We start from the raw sequence: 21238 nt of genomic DNA on the forward strand, positions 1-21238 counted from the left end.
GCATCCCAGGGCTGGCAGCAGTGGGGAGCTGTCGCCGCCTCGGGCTGCAGAGACCGCTTGGGTGCGCAGCCCTCTGACCTGGATGCTCTGGCATGTGAGAAACAGGCAGCTGTGATGGTTTAGAAGGAAGAGAGGGTTTTTGCATGAACTCGAGGGACAGCCAGCACCAGAGCCCTCTGTTCTTTGTCAGCACCCTTGAAGATAAAGTCAGGCATCTCCCGACCATTTGCACTCCCAGGAGCAAAATGCTTACCAGGAGTGCCCTGGTGGTGCAGAGGGTTAAGGACCCAGCATGGTCACTGCCGTGGCTTGGGCTGCCGCTGTGGCTCGTGTTCGATTCTTGGCCTGGGAACTTCCACATGCCTTGAGTGCAGCCAAAAAAAAAAAAAAAAAAAAAAAATGCACACATGGGCGTTCACATTGGTGCTTCCTTAGGGAAAGAGACACATGGCAGGTTACACAGTCCTGATGATGCCTTGTTGTTACGTGGCGAGTGCTTGCTGGTTCCAGCATTTTGCATGAATGATCTTACCTAATCCTCCCAAGGGACCCTTGAGGCGAGTCCTCCGAATTTGCAAACACACACACACCTTCTGCTTTGCAGATGAGAAAACAGAGACCCAGGGGGCTGAGTGGAGAGCTGGGGCTTGCACAGCAAATAATGCAGAGCCAATTGGCCCAAGGAACAAACCAGTTGGCTATGCTCTCTGGGAAAACTTGCATGGAACGCATAACGCTATATTTTCCCAAAGTGGTAGGGTGTCAGGTCACACACAGGTGATTTTTTTCCCATCTTAATGGGTGTGTATTTGATCGTGTACTGGGAGATCTCATTGTTCCTACAATTTGCAGATAGAAAAGCTGAAGCTGAGGCTAGTCTAGGCACTGAGGCTTCTTTTGCAAAGAGTAGACGGAAAGCAAAGGCAGGTAAGTCCAAGTTCAGCTGTGAATTTGTCTAGCCGCATCCCCTCGGGAACTGGCAGGACCTTGGGAAGCTCAGGTACACAGTGGATCCTGGCAGGGTTGCCAGCCAGGGGCTGAGTTCATGTCAGACCAGCCCAGGGCTTGGAGTTTCCAAAATAAGGAAGTGGTATGACTCAGGATTGAGTCTGCTGGATTTTTCTCCCTTCTCCTTTGATAGTGTTTTAGGCAGAAAATCTTGTTTTGCAAACTGGAGTTTCTCTTGGAAAATGGCAGTTGATGGGAGGGGCATGAAAATGCCCCTCCTGCTGGCAGCCTGTGCTTATTCATGGAGGGAACAGAAAACTTCAGGGTTGGACGGGGCTGGCTGGGGTGGTGGGGAGCCAGTGTTTCTTGGAGGGGGGCGCAGATGCTGGTTTCTAGAGGGAGCAGCTGGTTTCCAGAGGATGCAGATAGATGGCTCTGTGGTGCCCGCAGGTGCTGAAAAGACTTCTCCTCCCTCCAGGTTATCAGCACTCGACCATGGTGGGGTGCATGTGGGCAGGTTTTCAGACCCCAGTGCGAGAGCTGCCTGCATGAGGGACCCTGAGAGGGTGGTAGCAGCTTACGGAGGGATGTGACAAGGATGAGGCCTTTCTGGGGGCCAGTGTATTAGAGCTGAGAGGGGCTGAGTCATCCGAGAGAACGGTCTGTCCCAGACCTCCAGACAGTGCACAGGAAGCTCCCTGCCGAGGTGACCAGAGCAGTCAGCGTGGCCAGGCTGAGCCCCCAAAACCACCACCCAGAGAAGCCCTCTCACCGCTACCTCTGTGGCCACCCACCTCCCCCAACACACACACACTCTTTCGCCTCATTCCACACTCCAAGTCCATGACTCACACCTCCTGGCTTGACTTCCTGTCTTGGTCAATTTCACTTCCTAGTTCCTGCCTCCTGACACTTCAGAACGAAACTCCTTCCTTAGAAATTAGAAGTGGGGTCAGGGAATCCGGACCACAGGGAGTATAAGCAGAATGTGCTGTCTGGGGCGCCAGCATAGCATGTGCATGGGCGTGCCCCTGGTGTGCCAGGGGGCACGCCCTCCTCCTGTCTCTTCTTTCGGGGGGCGGGGGTGTCCCAGGACCCCCTGCAGGCATAAACGCTCACCCTCCTCCTCTCTTTGGGAGCTGCAGAGGGGCAGCAGAGATGCCTGGGGGACATGCCCAGTGGACCCCCAGGCCTGGATGCCCAGGGTGTCTGGAGCTCTGTTCATTTGCCAAGTGCCTCCTGCACACCTAGCAGTTTTGGGTGCAGAGACACAGCTGTCAATGAGCAGTGGAGACAAGAAGCTGATTTCAGCTGCCAGTAAGACCCCCTGACGGCAGGGTGTCTTGGGAGGATGGCTTTGGAGAGAATGGTTGGTCAAGGAAGGCTGCTGTGGGGAGTCACTTGAAGCTGAGAACTAAAGACCTGTGAAAAAGCGGCCAGGCAGGCCAAGTGTCGATGGCTGGGCAGAAGAGGTTCTGGTGGCTGGAGTGAGTGAGCAAGAGGAGAAGGAGGGAGCAGGCTCGAAGCGGGCAGGACTGGCCCTCATGCACCGTGAGGAGGTCTTTGGATGTTATTTGCAGAGCTTTGGGTCATCATTGTAAGATCTGAGCAGAGGAGTGACATGATGGGATGGGTATCCTTAAAAGCTCACCTGGCCTCCCTTGAGGAGAACGGATCGTGGGCAGCACGTCCCAGGTCCCCCACACGGTTGGAATGTGTGGCCCTCCCCTGGTGGTATGCCCGGAACCCAGGATGAGGGCTGGGGGTAGGATGTGCGACGGGGAGGGGGCGAGCGGGAACAGGAGTGCTTCAGAGACCTGTGGCCTATTGTTCCTTGGGTTTTGTGAGCAGGATGGAAAGGCTGAGGGCCAAAGGGACAAGCAGGTCAATGACCCCAGAGTTGGAGAAATCGGTCGTGACCTGGATCTCGATCCAAAGTTCAACCCAGTTAACTTTCAACCTCCTGGGAGCTGCCTGGGGCGTCCATAGCAGGTGTTTGTATGGGACGCAGGCTGACCTGGCTGTCACGGGTGTCTCAGTGAGGAAGGAAAGAGGACGCCCTAGAGAGCCAGCCCTCTAGCAACTCCAAACCCTCCTCCCACCCTCAGTGATTGGAGGTCTCATTTGCACTTAGAAGAGGCTCCTCAAATAGAGTCCCCCATCTCGAGGGCCTGGTCACCTTGGCAGCATCAGGCCGGGTTGGGGGCAGACCACAGGTGGAACCAGCACTGGGGAATGACAGCGGAAGAAGCTGTTTGCTCCTGTCTGCTGGGGTGGAGAAGCTCTGTTTTTCTGAACCCTCATCTGTTCTTACCGCTGCTGACGCCGCCACCGCCACGGATGGGGAGAGAGGGAGGGGGGGAGAGCCTGTGCCAATTTGGCCCGCCCCTTCTGAACCTGGGCTTCTGCCACACTCCCCCGCCCCGCCTGCTCCTGCGAGCCTCCGTCTGGAGGTCACATTCAGCCCTGACGCGCCTCGCTGGGTCAGGCAGCAGGAAGATCAGCCGATCCCAGGCTCTCTGTGAGGCTGCCCAGGCACTGCTACCTGACAGGCTGGGGTCTTTGGACTCTGTCCTCAGAGTAGGGAGGTGTCAGGGGTCTGGGGACTGAGCACCGGTATTGGGCACATTGGTGCCCTAAGGAGGCGAGGACGCTGTGCTTCCTGGTGACGCCTGGCACAGGGCACCGAGCACACAGCCGACAGCTTCTCGCCACCCGCCCCCATCGGCGAAGGGCACCTCGCACGCCTGCAGCTGCGGGGGGCACGGCTCAGGGGTGGCAGCGCCGGAGGAGCCCTGGGCCACCACGGCGCGCAGCACGGAGCTGCTTCCCCGCCCTTCCCGGAGCCAGCCTCCGCCTGCCGCCCTCCCACCGCCCGGCCCCTCCCTCTTCCCCCCTCCCTCGCGCGTTGGACGAGAAGGATGTGAGGCAGAGCTGAGCCGCCAGCAGACGCCAGCCAGAAGCCTTGCGGAGCCGGCACCACGGCCGCCCAGCCTCCCGCCTCCCAGCCCGCTGCTCCCAGCTCCGATCCCTGGAGCATCCTCCAAGCCGTATGTTTCCGGAAAACTTGGCCGAGGGGGAGACGCAGATGAGAGGATGTGAGTGAGTGGCTCCGGGGAGGGGATGAGGGGGGTGCTTTGTGCCACGGTGACAGGGACCCCCCCCAGGGCCGGCGACTTGGGAGTTCTAACCCGTGAGATCTCACCGTCTTTCTCTTGGCGCCCCTTCCCCTGCCTCTGGCTGTGGGGCTGGGTCTTTTCAGGAAGGAGGGAAGTGCTTGGGTCTGTGTTTGGGGCAGGCAGGTCTTGGGGGTCTTGGCTGGCACATGCTTAGAGGTGCTCTCTCCAGGTAGACAGGGTGGGGGGGGCTTTCAGCTGCGTCTAGTCCCGGTGGTCTCCAAGGCTTGGTGGGACCTATAGAGCACCACCCTGAGCCCGGCATCCTCAGTCTGGGGTTCCCAGAACCAGAACCAGAAGGAAAACTCTCCACCCCCATCGCAGGGACCCTGGCCAGTAATATTAGGACACTCACCCTAGTCCTTCACACAGCAGTTAAAGAAACTGAGGCCCCAGAGCAGAGGGGGTGGTGGAGACCCCACAGCAGTTCTGGCCAAGGCTTCTGGACCACTCAGTCCAGTGTTCCTTCACCAGTAGTTTCGGGGGAGAGCTGGGTGACCCCCCCTGCCAAGCTCCTGCTCCAGGAGTGAGGTTAATTAGGACCCTAAACCCCCCCCCCCCGCCCGAAGCCAACTCTAAGCCGCTTCTTTATTTATGTGTTGAGTTGTAAATGTCAACCTGTGGGGGGGGTCCTGCCACCCCCTGGGCCCTCGTTCCCCTCACCCCACACCCCCCAGCAGGCCCAGATGGGAGACCCGCCCTCTCCCTACCGGGGTTCCGGCCGACGTGTTTGCCTGGGTTCTCTTGGCCCCGGCTGGGGAAATATAAATAAACGCGTCCCCGTCGTCCTCCGCCAGGTTCTGTGGAAGTGGCAGCTGCTGCTGGCGCGGGCAGAAGGAAAGGTCAGGGGGCTGGGTTACACTTGATCCCACGCCCCGGCCCTCCCCTCTGTGCCTGTCCTTGAGGAACCCTGAGGAGCTGCCGAGGAGCCACGTGGCCCCATGGCCTTCACGGGGGAGCAGGTGGCCTGTCAGTCCAGCACCACCCCCACCCCGCTGGGTCCAGAGGCGGGAGAGCAGAAAACTTGGGTTCTGATGTCCACTTGGGCCCCTGGCCCATCCTACAAGCTTGAGAGTTGCTGTGATCCCTTGAGCCTTGGTTTCCCCCGTCCTAGGGATGGGAAAACAGCCATGGCCTGGACAGCAAGGATGAGAGGGAACCTGATCTTTAAAAGGCTTTGCAAACTCCAGGTTGCTTAGCCATGTGACGTGGTGGTTTGTTGATGTTGTTTTTGCTGCTGTTTTATGACTATTAGAGCCTTGTACATAGCAAGCCGTCGGCACGTTTGAATGGACGGATGGGTGGGTGGATAGGTGGGTGGATGGATAGGTGGGTGGATGGATGAATGAATGGAAACCAGAAAATACCAACACACAGACTGTCAGCCCCTCAGGCTCCCGCACCCCTGCAAAACATCAGTCGTAACCCTCCCTGCTTGCAGCTTGATTTGATTCAAGGCAAACAGCTTCAAACTTCGTTATGGGAAATCTTTCTGTCGTCCTTACAAGTCTAGCTCTGGGGCTCAGAGGCCGCTGTGTTCCCAGCAATGTGACTCAGGCTTCGTGCCTGCTGCCCTCTGGGGGCCCAGGCCTGCCCCACAGCCCCTGGGAGGCGTGAGCCTCCTGTCCGTCCCTCCAGCGGCCGTCAGGAAGGGGCAGGCCCTACCTGCTCAGGCTGACCTGGCTGCACAAAGGCACGCAGCGGGAGATGCAAGGTGTAAATATGTAGAGGCGCCAGCCTGTGCAAGGCGTGTCTGCGTATAAGCTTTGTGGGCAGAGGGGCTGACTCTGGGCTGCTTCCGGTGCATGTGGGGGGTGCCTTTGTGCTGAGCCTGGGATTTATGGCATTGAAAATGGGAGAGAGGTTGGAGGTGCAGCTCTGACTTGAGTTTGTGGGAATGGAGGGAACTTTCTCTGACTTAGGAGGGTTTGGGATGGGGTCTGCCAATTTCTGGGTGTGTGGGGGGGGTCTTTCCACATAAGGATTCTTCGAGGCTGTGAAAGAAGCTTGTGGAGATGGGGGGGCAGGGGCTGTGGTTTGGTGGAGGGGGCAAGTCCATTCCCAGCCCCTGAATCTGCCTGGAGGCCAGGGTGGGCCTTTAGGTTTTGGCAGGGAACTTTGGGCCCTGAGGGTGCCCCGTTAACCTGGGGGCAGCATCTCCTGGCCCAGCTCACCCGCTCCTGGCCTGGACTCCACCCTCCCACCCCTGCTCACACGTTCCTTCCTTTCCCTGGCCCGGTGCGGCCGGAAAACAGTTCCGTCTCCCGAGGCCTCGTCTGCAGCTGTGAGTGAGTGTCAGTGCTGGGTCACGACAGCCAGGGGAGGAGGAGAAGTGGGGCCCCGGGCGGGGTCTGTGCCCCAGACCTCAGGCCTCAGTCCCCGGGACCCTTGACAGTGGCCTCGGCAGGGGTGCACCCAAGGCTGCACCCTCCTGCCCCTCGGGTTCCAGGAGCCTAGGCCTTTCCCATGCAGCCTGGGGAGGCCAGGCCGCCGCACTCTTCCGGTGCCTCTTGATGCCACCCCCCTCCCCCCAGTTTGTCTTTTTGGAGCCTTGGACCTCTGCAGGGAGCCTGAGGCCTGGGATCAGGGCTGCTTTCTGCCCAGGGTCTGTTGACCCTCCAGGCTGTGAGCACAGGCCCCCTTGGCTGCCCCTCACCTGCCGCCCTCTCCCCTGCAGGTCTCCTGGAACACGGCCGGAACTGGTCGGCCATCGCCCGGATGGTGGGCTCCAAGACTGTGTCCCAATGTAAGAACTTCTACTTCAACTACAAGAAGAGGCAGAACCTGGATGAGATCCTGCAGCAGCATAAGCTGAAGATGGTGAGTTCCCCCTGCACTGCCCTGCTCACCCCAGCCAGACCTGTGGGCCCAGGAGGAGGCTGAAGCTCCAGAGCCCCAGCCAGGAAGGGGTCTCCCTAACGGTTACAGGGGGTGATCTGTGCCTGAAGCATCCCTGCGGGGGTGCCGCCATGGACAGGCCCACCCTCCCGCCTCCCCACTCCCACCCCAGCACTCCTGGGGCAGACACCTCTGAGCCTCTAGTGCCTGCTTGGGGCAGGGAGGAAACCGCGCTGACTCACCAGGGATTTAGGGCTGTCAGCGCTTTGGAATGAAGACCCAGAGGCAGATGAACCCTAAGTCGGCATCTCCCCCTCCCTGTTTGAACTCACAAGCTTAGGGCCACCCCTGGGGAAGAATGGACAGGTCAGGGAGCAGCCAGCCCAGCCCTGGCCTCCAGGGGACTTGAGACGAAGCCTAGACCGTTCCCTCCCCCAGGAGCACAGAAGGGGCAGGCTCGCCTCACCGAGCATGTAAATGGTCTCCACGGAGAGGCCGCTTCCTCCACAGCTGTTACTGGGAAGCGAGGGCCATTTGGGGGCGGCCATTTTCTTTAATCTTCCCTTCCCGTCCCTCTCTCTCCCTTCCTCCCCCAGCTCTCTCTTTTTCTCTTTCTTTCCCCGTCCCCCCCACTTTGGGCACACTTATGACATGGAAGCATTGTCGCTATTTCAGATCTGGGGAAACCCAAGGCTCAGCCAGACTCATAAACAGCTGACTTGGGGTTTGAACCCACAGCTACGTGACCTCAGGACGTGTATTTCCTTCTAGTTGTGAAGGTACAGAAGGGGGAGACACACAGCTCACCGCTCCCCCAGTTCCCTCCTATCAGGCTGCCTATCCTGGGTTTAAAGCCTGTGCAGCCTGAATATGAGGGAGGCCAAATGGCTTCTCCATGCAGCCTGCCTTGGTCCAGAGGAGGCGAGCTGGCTGCTGAGGTCACACAGCATGGCCAGCAGACCAGGGACAGAATCACATTCTTTGAACTCTCTCTTGAGCTCTGTGCAGAATTGAAGGACACCCCTTTCCTAGCCTCCCAGGCATTCTAGACCAGAGGGGACGATGGCCCATGGCCCTGTGGTTAGGGCTGAGGCCAACCCTCGAACTTGTTTCCTGTCGTGGCGGCTTAGGCCAACTTCCCCGCTTGCGGGTCAGCTGGTTCCCGGTGCTCCTCCAGCTTCAGGCAGGGCTCCCCTGTGCACAAGGAGCTCTGCTTTGTTCTAGATTTTCCAGGACTCTGGTTTCTGCAGGGAGGAAGACTCAGTGAGGGCCGAGGCCGAGGAGCACCTGTCTTTAACACCTGCTAAAATCCCGTAGTGCAAAGAGGATGCAGCTCATCGGGTAGGGGAGGAAGCAGGGAGGGATGTCAGCCTGCACACAGCAACTCCGGATTAACAGGGCTGGGGGTGTGGCCCTGAGCATCACCCCAGGCACAATGGATCTTCCTTCTCCCTTCCCTCCTCCCTCCAACCCGTCCTCCCTACTTCTCCCAGCCCTCCCCTTCCTGGCTAACCCAGCGCAGCCCAGTCCAGCCCAGCGTGTGCCCACACGCCAGCCTCGCCCCAGCTATTGGGTTACAAGTGTCTCCTCTCACAGTCTGCCGGTCCCACAGCCACACTTTCCAGGTTTCCTTGGGGTATGGCCCTGCTGCACCCCTGGGGACCCCAAAACTTGAGAAGGTGGGTTGGAGAACTGGAGACCCCAGCGAGGTGGACGGTGCAGTTTGGGCTCAGGGGCCAAAGTGAAGTCAAACCATGGCCTCGTGACTTGGCATCTGTGTGGCCTCAGGTAGCAACTTTACCCTGTGAGCCTCAGTTTCCTCATCTGTAAAATGGGGGAATGATAACCCTTACACTGAGAACTCAGGTGAAGATTGGATGCGTTTCTACCCCGAAGGGACTGGTGCCTGCCAGCGGGGGAGCGCCCCGAGGGGATTAGCTGCTCTCCCTACTCTTAGTCATAATAGTATCAACATCGTCATTAGTTTATTTTAAAACCACTGCCCCCCTTTTCTTCTCAGGGGTGTTTGAGGTACTTTCTTGAATAACATGTGCAGGAACAGCCATAATAGGGTTTCTGGGCCCAAGACACTGTGTTCAAATCCAGATTCTGCTACTTACCAGCTGTGTGACCTTGGGCAAGTGGCTTGTCCTCTCTGTGCTATTGTTTCCCCACTTAGGACTTGGGGATAGCTCCCACCTCAAAAGGCCGCTACGGGAATGATTTGAGTGAATGGGTGTGAAGGGCTTAGGGCCAGGCCTGGCACATCACAAGTGGTCCTAAGCGAGGGCAGGGGTGGTGGTGGCAGTGGTGGCACATGGGGGACATGCACATAGCCACCAGATGTCTGGTGGCTGGGGTGTCATGTCTCCCTTGGTTGTTAATTGGGTAGAGCATGTGTCTGCTCCTGGATTGCCGGAGTGAATGACTGATTCATTCATTCACTCGCTCATTTAAAGATGCAGCCTCGCAGGACGGTTGAGAGCAAGGCTCTGGGCTTAGCAGTGACACCCCAGCTCTGCGGCCTCAGACTGGTGCCCATGGGCTCATGGCCTCAGCCCTCAGCCTCACTGCCTTCTCATAGGGTTGCTGTGAGCAGCAGAGGCTCCCTATTTGTAAAGGACCAGGCCCAGCCTTGGATCAGCGCTCGATATGCGTTGGGCGTGACCCTCATAATACGCTCGGCAAACCTTTGATGAACACCTACCAGACTCCAGGGAAGCTGCAGCAGGTGCCCCAGGGTGTTTCCAGCTCCGAGGAGGAGCTGAGTCTTTGTTTAATGGATAGTGGGAGGCATCGAAGATTTATGAGCTAAAGGGCATCCCAGCGGGGGCTGGGCTCCAGGTGGATTGTACTGGTCTGGGTGAGACATAGCCAAAGCTAAAAGAGATGGCTGCCCTCCTTGTCCCCAGACCCCGAATGCTCTGGTGGGCAGCCAGCATCGCTGACAACCCAAGGAGGAGGTTTGAACAGCAGGGGACCTTGAGGCCCACCTTTGGCCCCTCCCCAGGCCCCTGGGGTCGCCACCATTGCCCCCATTCCTCGGACGAAGATGCTGAGGTCAGGAGGGAGGGGGGCCTGGTGAGACCTCAGAGGGAGTTTGAGCGCATATCTGTAGGAGCACCTGGCTTCCCTTCGTGGATGCCCTGTGTGTTACTGGACGTGGCTCACACAGAACTCAGCAGAAGGTGGCTAGAAGGTGGGGGGCCACCAGGCCATGCTCTGTGACTAACAGACCCGAGGTGAACCTTGCTGGTCACTTGATGAGAAAGGGCTGTTTGGAGGAGTGGGATTGGTTCTCGTTCCCTGGTGACTGACGGTGAAGGAATGGACTTATGTTGAAGGCTGTGGAAAAAATGCAGGGAGTGGCCCGGGGACCTGTCACGGAAAGGTGGGCTCAGCCTGGGCCCATCCATCCTGCCCATGGCCAGCCTTGGTGGAGGGGTGAGTTCCCCGTCACTGGGGAATGCAAGCAGGCCTCACAAGATGCTCCCCCACACCTTCCAGTCCCCTGGAGAGACACTGGTCCTTGTGATTCCTGAAGCAGCAGCAGCCACCTCTGGCTGTTGGCCAGGCCTCGTCTGGAGTCTGGAGCTCAGGAAGACATGTCACCCTCGGCCAGTGCAGGAAGGAGTGGGGGAAGCAGCGGGTCAGCGGGGGTCCCCTCCTGCCTCGCGCCAGGCCAGACCTGAGCATGGCCGCGGGCAACGTCAGCAGGAAGCAGGATCGGGTGGGCAGGCGGAGCACGTCCCAGAGTTATGTAACATTTGGCACCACTCACTTCTCCAAGGTTTTCCCTCCCCCTCCTAATGGCCAAAGTTACCCTTTTCTCCCATCTGTGAATCTAGGCCCTGGGGCTCAGCTTCCGTGTTCCTCTGTCTCTGTCTGTCTCAGCCAAGACCTCACCTTGCTTTGTTTTCCTCTGTTGCCTCTTCCATCTGAGGCAGCACAGGCCTGCAGAGAGACGTGGTTAGGCAGGGAAGTACTTGAACCTGACTTGCATTGACGTCTGGACTTCTTGACCCTCGAGCTGTGTGATCTTGGGCAAGTGTCTGCCTCCCTGAGCCAAGGTCTTTGTCTGTCGGGTTCATGCATTGAAAGAAGTAGTTACGGAGTGCCTGTTCTGTGCCAGGCACTGTTCCAGGTGCGCTGGGAGTTCGGCTAAAAACAAAGATGTCGGCCCTTGAGAAGTTAGTTCTAGTTCCAGAGACAAATTGATGCAAACAATTTCAAGAGAGTGATGTGAAGATGATAAGATGAGGGGTTTGGTGAGATGAGAAAGCAATAGATGGGGAGCAAGGATCAGCTGATTTTGACAAGTTAATCAGGGAGGACCTCTCTGAGGAGGTGATATATGAGCAGAGCCCTGATGGAGGTAAGGGCATGAGTCTCTGGGAGAAGGATGTCCATTCAGAGGAACGACCAGTGCAAAGGCCCTGTGGCTGGGGCACACGCGTTTACACAAGAAGGGCAGTGTGTTCGTAACAGACCCAGGAGGGTGGGCAAGTTAAAGAGCTGGGTGGTGTCCAGATCTAGATCACTCTGGGCTGTATGGAGCGGGGGAGGACTTGGGGATTTTTTTATCAATAGGTCTGGGAGCTCCTGGCGAGTTTGAAATGGGAGCAGCATGCTCTGATTTGCAGAGCAGACATACAGATGCAAGGAACGAATAAGTAGGTGCTTAGTGAACGCCAGCTCTAATTACTAACACTAGTATCGCCAGCATCTCCTGGTCCATACACACCTCCCGATTCTATGGTTTAGAGCCACGTGTGGAAGGATTTGGTATGATTCCTGGGACACACTCACCAAGCCTCTCAGGTCCCGTATTGAAAGGATTCCGTCATTGACATTGAACTTACCCTGCCGTGGCCTGGGCTGCTGGGTCAGAGACCTCAGGTTCTCAGGAGGATGTGCATCGCAGCCGGGCCCACGGGAGCCCCCGTTGCCTGTGAAGCTCTGGGCATCCACCCCACCCCCACTCCCCAGGCAACCAGTCGCCTGCCTGCCTCACCAGCCTCACCAGCCAGAGTACTGGAGTGAGTCCCCGTCGGCTAAAAATAAATTGGGGAAGAAGGGGGAGCCCTCAGCCGCGCCCACAGAACCCACACGCCACACAACTTTCTCGCACCTCCACGAGCTCCAGCCGGGGGCTCCCAGGAGAAGCTCAGGTTTGGGGCAACGCAGACCTGGGTGTTCCCACGGTGGCCCAGTGGACATTCAGCCTGGTGGAGCTGTGGCCCTGGCTGAGTGTGGGTGGTGGAAACTGTGAATAACGGCAGACAGACGTTTCCCTCTTCCTCTTCGAATTCCACGAGGCTGTGCTCCCAGGACAGCCGTTGGCTCAGGAAGAAGGCAGGACAGGAAGTGATCCGACTCCCTGGCAGGGACTGGGGCTTGGGGGGTCCCCTGAGGCTGTTCCCAGCCCTGCGTGGTGAGGGGCCGGGCCCGTGCCTCGAGGTGACAGGCATCTGCCCTGGGCTGTGGTACATTTTCCCGGTGATGGCTTCCTCCCAGGGCGAGGGGATTGGTGGAGGGGAGGGTCGTCAGTTTCCCATTTCCTGAAACAAGGTACCGCAAACTGGGTGACTTAGCACAACCGAAACGTATCCTCTTGCTACCCTAGAGGCTGAAAGTCTGAAGTCAAGGTGTCAGCAGGGCTGTGCTTCTTCTGAAGGATCCAGGGGAGGGTCCTGCCTTGCTCCCAGCTTCTGCCGTGGCCCCTAGTCCTTGGCTTTCCTTGCCTTGTGGTTGCATCACTTCCCCAGGTGCCTCTGTGTCCAGATTCCCCTCTTCTTTTCAGGACACCAGTCGTACTGGATTTAGGGTCCACCCTAATCTAACGGGACCTCATCTTACCTAATTATATCTACAAAGAGCTCTTTTCCAAATAAGATCACATTCAAAGGTTCGCATAGACCTGAATTCTAGAAGGACACCCGTCAGCCCAGTGTAAGGCACTTCCCTGAGAGCCATTGATGTATCTGGGACTGTTGTGGGTTCCATCTCCTTCCTTGGAGATCTCAAAGGGCTCCAGCTGCGACCCCTCCTGTCACATCAGCTGTATGGGAGCGGATCCCCTCTTAGGCGCCAGTCTGTTCCCCTGGGAGTCCCTGGTCACCTCGGAACCCTAGCACACTGCTTCCACACATACCCCAACCCTGCCGACTGTGTGTGTTCAAACCCCAGACACTGCCTATTTAGTCACGCAGTAAATCAATCAACAAACACTTTCTGAGCCTCTGCCTGGCTAAGCATGGGAGTAAAGAGGCACCCTTCTGAGTCCCGGGAGGTGTCAAGGAGGAGTGATGTTTGTGCTAGAGCTGGGGGGTGAGTGCCTGGCTCCAAGCGTGGGGAGCCGGGCTTTTGGGGGCCAGGGTCACCAGGTGTGGAGGGAAGTGAAAGACTGCTCAGTGGGAGCCTTCTTTCTGTTCCTCGAACCACCCAGCCAGGCCTCCAGGCCTCTGTACTTGCGGTTCCTTCCACCTGGACCGCTCTCGTCCGGAGCCTTGCCTGGCCAGCTCCTTCTCACGACTCAGACCTCAGCTCAGATGTCACCTCCTGGGAGAGGCCTTTCTCTAGCTCCACCCATGTCCTCTCGCCACACCCTGTCAGTCCCCCTCTGCAGCTGTGTCCCCACCTCTGAGTCTTCTTTTTAATTGATGTGTTGGTTGCCCGTCCCTCCAACTAGCTGGCCTGTGGGGCAGGGACCCCATGTATCTCATTCCCTGCATATTCTCAGCCCCTTGTGTGGTACTTGGCACATGAGAGGTGCCCTACAAAGACTGGTGCCCTATAAAGTGAGAGGATGAGCTACCCAAGCCAGCCTGGCCTCTGGCCTCATCTGGGGGCAGATGAGACTGCAGGGAAAAGCTTCATTCTTTCATTCTCTCTAATGTACTGACTGCGCCCGGCAGGGTGTCCTCCAGGTGGTGTGGTCACTGCCCTGGTTAGGACAGTCAGCAGGGTGGGAGCAATCACAGGGGGCCTCCAGGCAGAAGCAGTCCTTTCTCACCTGTTCGGAAGGATGTCCAGGCAGCCAATAGGCCAGGCTGTGCCCCGGGTGTACTGGGACATGAGGGAAGAATGAAGCCGTGGGTAAAAATAACCACTGGCTTGTCTGGCTACGCAGTGAGGCGCAAGTGGGGGAAGCCACCCTCAGGGTCATGTGGCTGGGATCTCTGTCCCTCGCAGCTATGGCCAGCCTCAGGCACGGGGAGTCCCTGGGCCGACAGCCCAGCCCCTGGCCCTGGCCCTGGCCCTGACCCACCACTATCTCTGTGCCCTAGGAGAAGGAGAGGAACGCACGGAGGAAGAAGAAGAAAACCCCGGCCGCTGCCAGTGAGGAGGCCGCCTTCCCACCCGTGGTGGAGGACGAGGAGATGGAAGTATCAGGCGTGAGCGGAAACGAGGAGGAGATGGCGGAGGAGGCAGAAGGTGAGAGCGGGCTGGTGGGAACTGACCTCTCCCAGAAACATCTGGGTGCTACTGAGAAGGGGCTTGGACTGCCCCAGCGTGGGGGAGTGTGATGGCGATAGCGATGGTGGTGAATGGCGGTGGTATGGTGATGGTGGTGGTGATTGGTGATGGTGATGATGGTGGTGCTAGTGGTGATGGTGGTAATGACAGTGATGGTCATTGGTGATGGTGGTGACGGTGGCAGTGGTGGTGCTGATGGTAGTGATGGTGGCAGTGGTGGTGACGGTGGCAGTGGTGGTGCTGATGGTAGTGATGGTGGCAGTGGTGGTGATGATGGCAGTGGGGGGGTGGGGGTGATGGTGGTGATGGTGGCAACAGCAATGATGGTAATTGGCTTCTCTGCCCATCGGACACTTGTCCATGCAATTCTCCTGACCCCCTGTGAGTTCAGTCTTGTGCTTGGTGACCATACGCGTTCAGGACACATCCAGCCTTGGTGACACCTATTTCTTGCCAGCACATCTAGTGTCGCATTTTAGGGGAAAAAAAAGTTATTTTTGAAAACAGTTTTTTCACCACAACTGTTCTTTTTTGTAAGTCCACCAATATAAGTTGAACCAATCCCGTTGGTCGATATGTATTCAAAAGTTACATAACTTTGCTACCTTTTACTCCCAAGTGTCTCAATTTGGAGGACAAATTGCACAGCCCCTGGTTTTCTCTCTGGGGCGCTGAGACTTGGGCAGGCAGTTCCGCATCCTGTCTCATCACCCGCAGGTATCCCAGCATTGCATTGTCTGCCCCGATCTTAGATGAGTTCTCCCACCAGCTGAGGGCTGCTAAAGGGAGAGCGAGCATTGATCATCTAAATTGCACTAGCCGTTCTGCCCGCTTCTCAGAAGGAGGGTTTTGCCTGCAGGAGATGCAGAGCCCACCCCCCACTCCCCCGAACACGTGGCTCCGCTGAGGAACCAGTGTTTGTAGACTTGGGACTCACACCAGGCCGCCCATTGGCAGGCTCCTGCTCCTGGTTGCTCTTTAAGCTATGCCACTCCCTTTTCCCTGGTGTGCACCTGCTCCGGTGGCAGGACCCTCCTGAAGACCCCACCCCTTGCTTAACTGACCGCCCCTGCCTCTCCTTCTGCTGCCTCCCTGGCCAGGGCTGCCTAGTGGGGCCCTCAAGTTCTCGGTGAATGGAACCTGCTCTCCTGCCCCTGCTCAAGGTTTCTTCCTGTTGCTTCTCTCTGCCTGTCTCAGTGTTTTAAACTCCGGAACGTCTGCCACCGTGCGAGGAAGCCATGAATCACCCCCTAGCTCTGTAAGCAAGGCCTGAAAGTAAATTCAGCCTGTACCAGCCCGCAGGGTATTCACCGTCCTGAATCCTACTTCCTCATTGAAATGGAGAATTGGGCCATGGGGTTACTGCTGTCTTATGTTAGGGACGAACCTGGATGCTGAGTCTGGCCTCCTCACCAGCCCTGGGTCTCTCCAGCCTAAGCTGGCCAGCAGGCTGACCAGTGTCTGATGGAAGGCTGCAGATCCCTCTGGTCCTCATATTCTGGGTCCTGCATCTATGGCCAATAAAAGGGAACCTAGGGAGCAGAAACCCAGTCCCCTCTCTAAATATTCTCCCAGCTATATGTGGGCAGGATGCAGGCTTGGCGCAAAAGTTAAAGGAAGCCAGACTTGGGCTCAGCATTAAAACCAGGACAGGCACTGCCCAGTAAGAAAACTGTGTGGTAATGAGCTCACCATCATGTGTAGGGTTCAACACACCCTGTCAAGCCTGGGGGAGGGTCATTCTTTGCTGGGTAGTCAGGAGGGGGAGAGTTGGTCTGGCCGGTCCCCAGGCTTCTGCAACCACCTGGTAGCTCTGAGCAGATCAAGGGAAGCAGTTTAGAAGATCCTACCCAAAGGTACTGAGTGATGTTCCCATCTTACAGATGCAGAAACTGAGGCCCAGGGAGAGGAGAAACATTCATGTGGGGTGTCATGTAGCTGGTAGACTTGGGATCTTCCATCTAACGGGCATTCACTGTTTATGTTCTCTTGTGAGTGGGGGAGAGGTGGTGATGCAGATTCTGGGTTAGGGCCTGAAGTCATCCCAGTAGAACCTTCTAGAATACCCAGCCAGCACCGCAGACCCCTCCGGGGGCGGACAGCAAGTCCTTGTTGCATCCAGGCTGGAGATGAATCCAGGAGCGAGAGGCGTGATCCTTTTGGCCCAGTAGTGTCTCCAGTAACGATTGTGGTTGTAATGAGAGCAACAGCCTTAAGTTATTCCCTCTAATTGTCTCAGCGGCCCAGCGGAGTAGCTGCTGTCATCACCCCATTTACAGATGAGGACACTGAGGCACAGAGAGATTATTCCAGGTACCCAGTAGGCTTGTTTGGGGACCAGGATTCAAATGTGTTTCGGGCCCCACCTGGACCTACCGAGTGATGTTTTGGGGGTGGGCCCAGCCACCTGAATGCACGGCCCTCTGGTGCTTCAGCGCGTGCTCACGCCTGAGAGCTCCCAATGGAGACAGGCCTCTTGGTGCAGGGAGAGAGAGAGCCAGGCATGAGCTGCCCGTTTTGTAGATGGGCATATGGGCTCTGGGGTTAAGGTACCTGTCCCTGAACCTCAGCGCTGCCCCCTTTGTCCTCTGGGTTGATTATGTGAGAGGAGGAGTGGCATTGCTGGAGCAGAAGGTGGGGGCAGGAACCAGGTGGTTAGGGCCACAGGATAGTGGGGTCAGCCCTCTCCTGCCCCTGGGCAGTGTGGCCTTGGGGAAGTAACTCAGCCTGTTTCCTCATCTGCAAAGGAGAGCAGCAGCATCTGAGCTTAGAGGTTATTGAGAATTAGATGAGCGTGCAGAGCTTTGCCCAGAGCCCAGCACCTACAGGGCAAGCCCTGTGTTGCTATTGTTGGGATTATTATTTCTGGAAGGGGTGGGGTTTCCTCTGCTCTGGGCCTTGAAGGGAGGCGAGAAGCAGGAGAGCCAGGGGCTTGGGGACAGTGAAGGCTGAAGGACGCACCAGCAGGGCACCAGCAGCCCCTGCTGGCCTGGTTCTGTGTCTGAGACGTGAGGTAGGGGTGGGCAGTCCCAAAGGCCTCTTCCCAGCCCTGGGGCCAGCCAGGACCCTGGAGCTGGGAACCAGAGAAGGCCAATGACTTGTCTAAGGACACCCAGGAGAGTTCAAGCATGAGGACTCTCGGGACTGGGCTCTAGGTCCCCCATGCTGCCTGCCTCCCTGGCCATGAAACCGCCTCCCTCCCCACCCCGCTGCTCATGCCAGCTCGCTTCTAACCCTTCTCTTGCTTCCTTCCAGCCTTACACGCCTCTGGGAACGAGGTACCCAGAGGGGAATGCAGTGGCCCAGGTACGAATGTGGCCAGCTGGCCTGGGGGGTAGGGGTAGGGCTAGGCTGGGTGGGGGGCATCCCGAGGCCACTTGCCCTCTGCGACGGGCCCCACTTTGTGAGCAAGCCTCTGCCTGTGACCACCACCATTTGTGCTGCTGCCACCTCTGTCCCCTCTTCTCAGCGCAGTGTCTGTTCCCCATCCTGTTCCCTGGCTCACTACTGCCTATCGGTATGCACGGATCGATTGCTTTGTTGATTTCCACCAGTGACTCTTACCCAGTTTGATTTCCCCAACAACAAGGGTGGGGGAGGTGGTTTCAGATGTCCCCATTATGTAGAAAATGGGGGAAATTGAAACTCCAAAGAAGTGACAGGAGTGGTTGTTAAGGCTAAAGAGCCAGGCCCAAAACCAAGGTCCCCTTTCCCTTCATCTGTACACACATTCAGTCATTCGATCAACACTTATCATGCACCTGCTGTGTACCAGGCCTGTGGGAAACAGCTGGGGGTTGCGGTCAGTGTGAGCCCTTTCCCCCTGGGCTCCTCCAAGTTCCCTGGCCCCATTGGTGTCATGTTACGATGACAGTGGTGATTCAATAGCAGAGTTACCAGGTTTCACCCTGTCCGTATACCCGCTGTGAGGTGGGAACTGTTGTCCCCACTCTGCAGATGTGACCTTGGCCAGGCCGATAGTCAAGGCAGAGCCAGGGCTGCAACTTGGTTGAGAACAAGGAGACCCCAGAACAAAGACCCGCAGCCCAGCCACCCTCACCTGACCCTGGGCAGGTGGGGTGCTGGCGCACCCCAGGGTTGGAAGTTAGCAGGTTGCCAGGCTCCAGGGTCAGCAAGTGGAGAGGGCAGCCAGAGAAGGACAGGGCACCAAGAGGGGGCCAGGTGGGCTGTCCAGGTGTGTAGGGGCCTCAGGGCAGTTCGGTGTAAAGCGATGGGACCACGGTGCTCTGAGCTCCTGCCCCAAGTGGGAGCCATGGGGATGGCTGTGCCTGTCTTGACCCTGAGCCCTGACACTGCTCACCCCATCTTCGCTCTCCCCCACAGCCGCTGTCAACAACAGCTCTGACACGGAGAGCATCCCGTCACCCCGCACCGAGGCCGCCAAGGACACGGGGCAGAACAACGGGCCCAAGCCCCCACCCGCCCCAGGCGCTGATGCGCCACCCCCCGAGCCACCGACCCCACCGCCCGAGGATGCCCCGGCCCCCACAGAGCCCGACCCTGCTCCGGAAGCTGCCGGCCCACCCACGCCCCCACCGGCACCCCCATCGCCCTCCCTGCCCCTCCCGTGGTCCCCAAGGAGGAGAAGGAAGAAGAGGCCGAAGCTGCCCCCTCGGCTGAGGAAGGGGAGGAGCAGAAGCCCTCTGTGGCCCAAGAGCTGGCTGCAGATGTGGGCAAGACAGAGGAGCCCGGCGACACACCCCCCTCGGAGCCCGTCAAGAGCGAGTGCAAGGAGGAGGCTGCCGAGGAGGGGCCTGACAAGGTCAAGGCGGGCACGGAGGCCGTTGCTGAGGCTGCACCCGAGGGGGCACTCAAGGTGGAGAAAAAGGAGGGCAGTGGCCCTGGGAGCAAAGGCCCCACGGCCAAGGGCTCGGGCGCCCCCCAGGACAGCGACTCCAGCGCCACCTGCAGCGCCGATGAGGTGGATGAGCCCGAGGGTGGAGACAAGAACAGGTGAGTGGGCCAGCCAAGGGGCAGCTTTTATCTCTCATTCTATAAACACTTATCAGGCACCACCTGTATACTGAGAGAGCAGGGCACAAGGCCGGTTCCAGGCCTCCCCTTGGAGGGAGGCTGGCACTGAATAGTCCAGTCACAGAAGTTCTGCGTTGGGAGAAGACAGAGTCGGGGCGGGGGGGAGCTGGTCCCCCTAAGAGGTGAACTCTGAGCCGAACCTGGGCGGGAATGGAGGGAGCCACAGGGAGAGCTGGGGAGAGAGTGTGCGGGCAGCATGGATTAGCATCCAGAGCTGCTGTCACAAGGGACCGCCCCTGAAGTCAAGGTGTTGTCTGCAGGGCTGCTCCCTCTGAAGGTTTCTTCCTGCCCCCCGCCCCACCCCCAGCTCTGGTGGTGCCAGCAATTGTTGGCTTGTAGATACATCACTTCCAGTCACGTGACATTCTCTCCATTATGTCTGTGTGCCCAGATTTCCCTTTACTATAAGGACAAACATTCATTGGATTAGGGTCCACCCTAAGGACCTCACTTAACTTGATCACATCTGCAAAAGAGCCTGTTTCCAAAGAAGTTCACAGGTACCTGGCTGTTTGGACTTGTGATTGTATTTTGGGGGACGCGATTCTACCCTCAGCACAGTGGGAACAGCAAGTGCAAAAGCCTGGAGGTGGGACCGAGCTTGCGTGATTCAGGCACTGAGCTGGCAGAGCAAGTGGGGGGGGGCCCGGTGGGAGGGTGCGGGGCCCACCTCACTGGGCCTCTCGGGCTGGGTAGGTGGCTGCACCTTGTTCTCAAGGTGACGGGAAGACCTGGAGAGCTGTGCCTGAGAGAGTTGGGGGGTGTCTCAGGCTGGGAAACCCGCTCCGTGTGTGGGAGGTTTGATCGGGGACCCAGGGATGCAGGTTGAGAGGCAGTGGTGACCACGTCCCAGCGGATGGTGATGAAGGTCCATATGAGGCTGATGGCGATGGACTCAGGGAAAAAGGGCGGATTCCCGGGATGCCTAGCGGCTCCTCCTTCGCCCACAGAGGGTCCCCGAGGCCCCTGGCCAGAACCAAAGCTGGCAGCCCCAAGTTAGGGCTGAACGTGGGCAGCAGAAGGCGGGGCAGTGGAGACCCGCTCCTGCTCCCATCCGGGCAGCTTGGAGAATTGTTTGCTAGGGAGGCAGGCGGGTCATTTTTATTTTGACTAAAAACAGTATAGTCTGTTTTCTCTCTTCTCACGTGTCTCGGAAAAGTTCTCGCAGGGTGAGAGGGAGGAAAATCTGACTTTCAAATCTGATGCGTTCACTGGGAGCCGTTTCCTCTGCCCCATGATTCACCTTGGGACAGGAGAAAATGGCAAGTTCTAGAATGTTTCATATGAAAAAATCAGACTTGGGTTTCCAGTTGTGGCTCAGCAGGTTAAGGACCCAACTAGTATCCATGAGGGCATGGATTCAATCCCTGGCCTCACTCAGTGGGTTAAGGATCTGGCGCTGCCATGAGTTGTGGTAGAGGTCACAGACGCAGCTCAGATCTGGCGTTGCTATGGCTGTGGTGTAGACCAGCAGCTACAGTTCCGATTTGACAACCCCTAGCCTGGGAACCTCCATATGCCATGGGGTGAGGACGTGAAAAAAAAAAAATCAGTCTTGGTCAGAGCTCTCTGGGTCTCCACGTGCTCCACAAAAGCTAGTGGGCCATGTTATCCTCCTGAGTTCAGGGGTCCCTGGCAGGAACCTCATCCCGCTTGTCTGAGAAACAGCGGGTCTGGTGTGTGGCCCTTTGATAGGCGAAGGCCTGGCCAGCGGGATTCTGAGGGCACAGGGGTCCTGAGCT

At 57.8% G+C, this 21238-nt stretch overlaps 1 protein-coding gene across 1 annotated transcript in view; it reads left to right on the plus strand.

The window, feature by feature from the left end:
* Positions 1–21238, plus strand: part of NCOR2 (nuclear receptor corepressor 2) — a 176631-nt gene that overhangs the window by 113270 nt on the left and 42123 nt on the right. Inside the window, 4 exon segments of the mRNA NM_001044576.1 lie at positions 6802–6944; positions 14252–14399; positions 18786–19023; positions 19026–19415. Of these exon segments, the coding sequence (NP_001038041.1) occupies positions 6802–6944; positions 14252–14399; positions 18786–19023; positions 19026–19415 (919 nt within the window).

The sequence above is a fragment of the Sus scrofa genome, chromosome 14 (genome assembly GCF_000003025.6).
Source record: "Sus scrofa isolate TJ Tabasco breed Duroc chromosome 14, Sscrofa11.1, whole genome shotgun sequence".
In the NCBI taxonomy this organism is placed as follows: Eukaryota; Metazoa; Chordata; class Mammalia; order Artiodactyla; family Suidae; genus Sus; species Sus scrofa.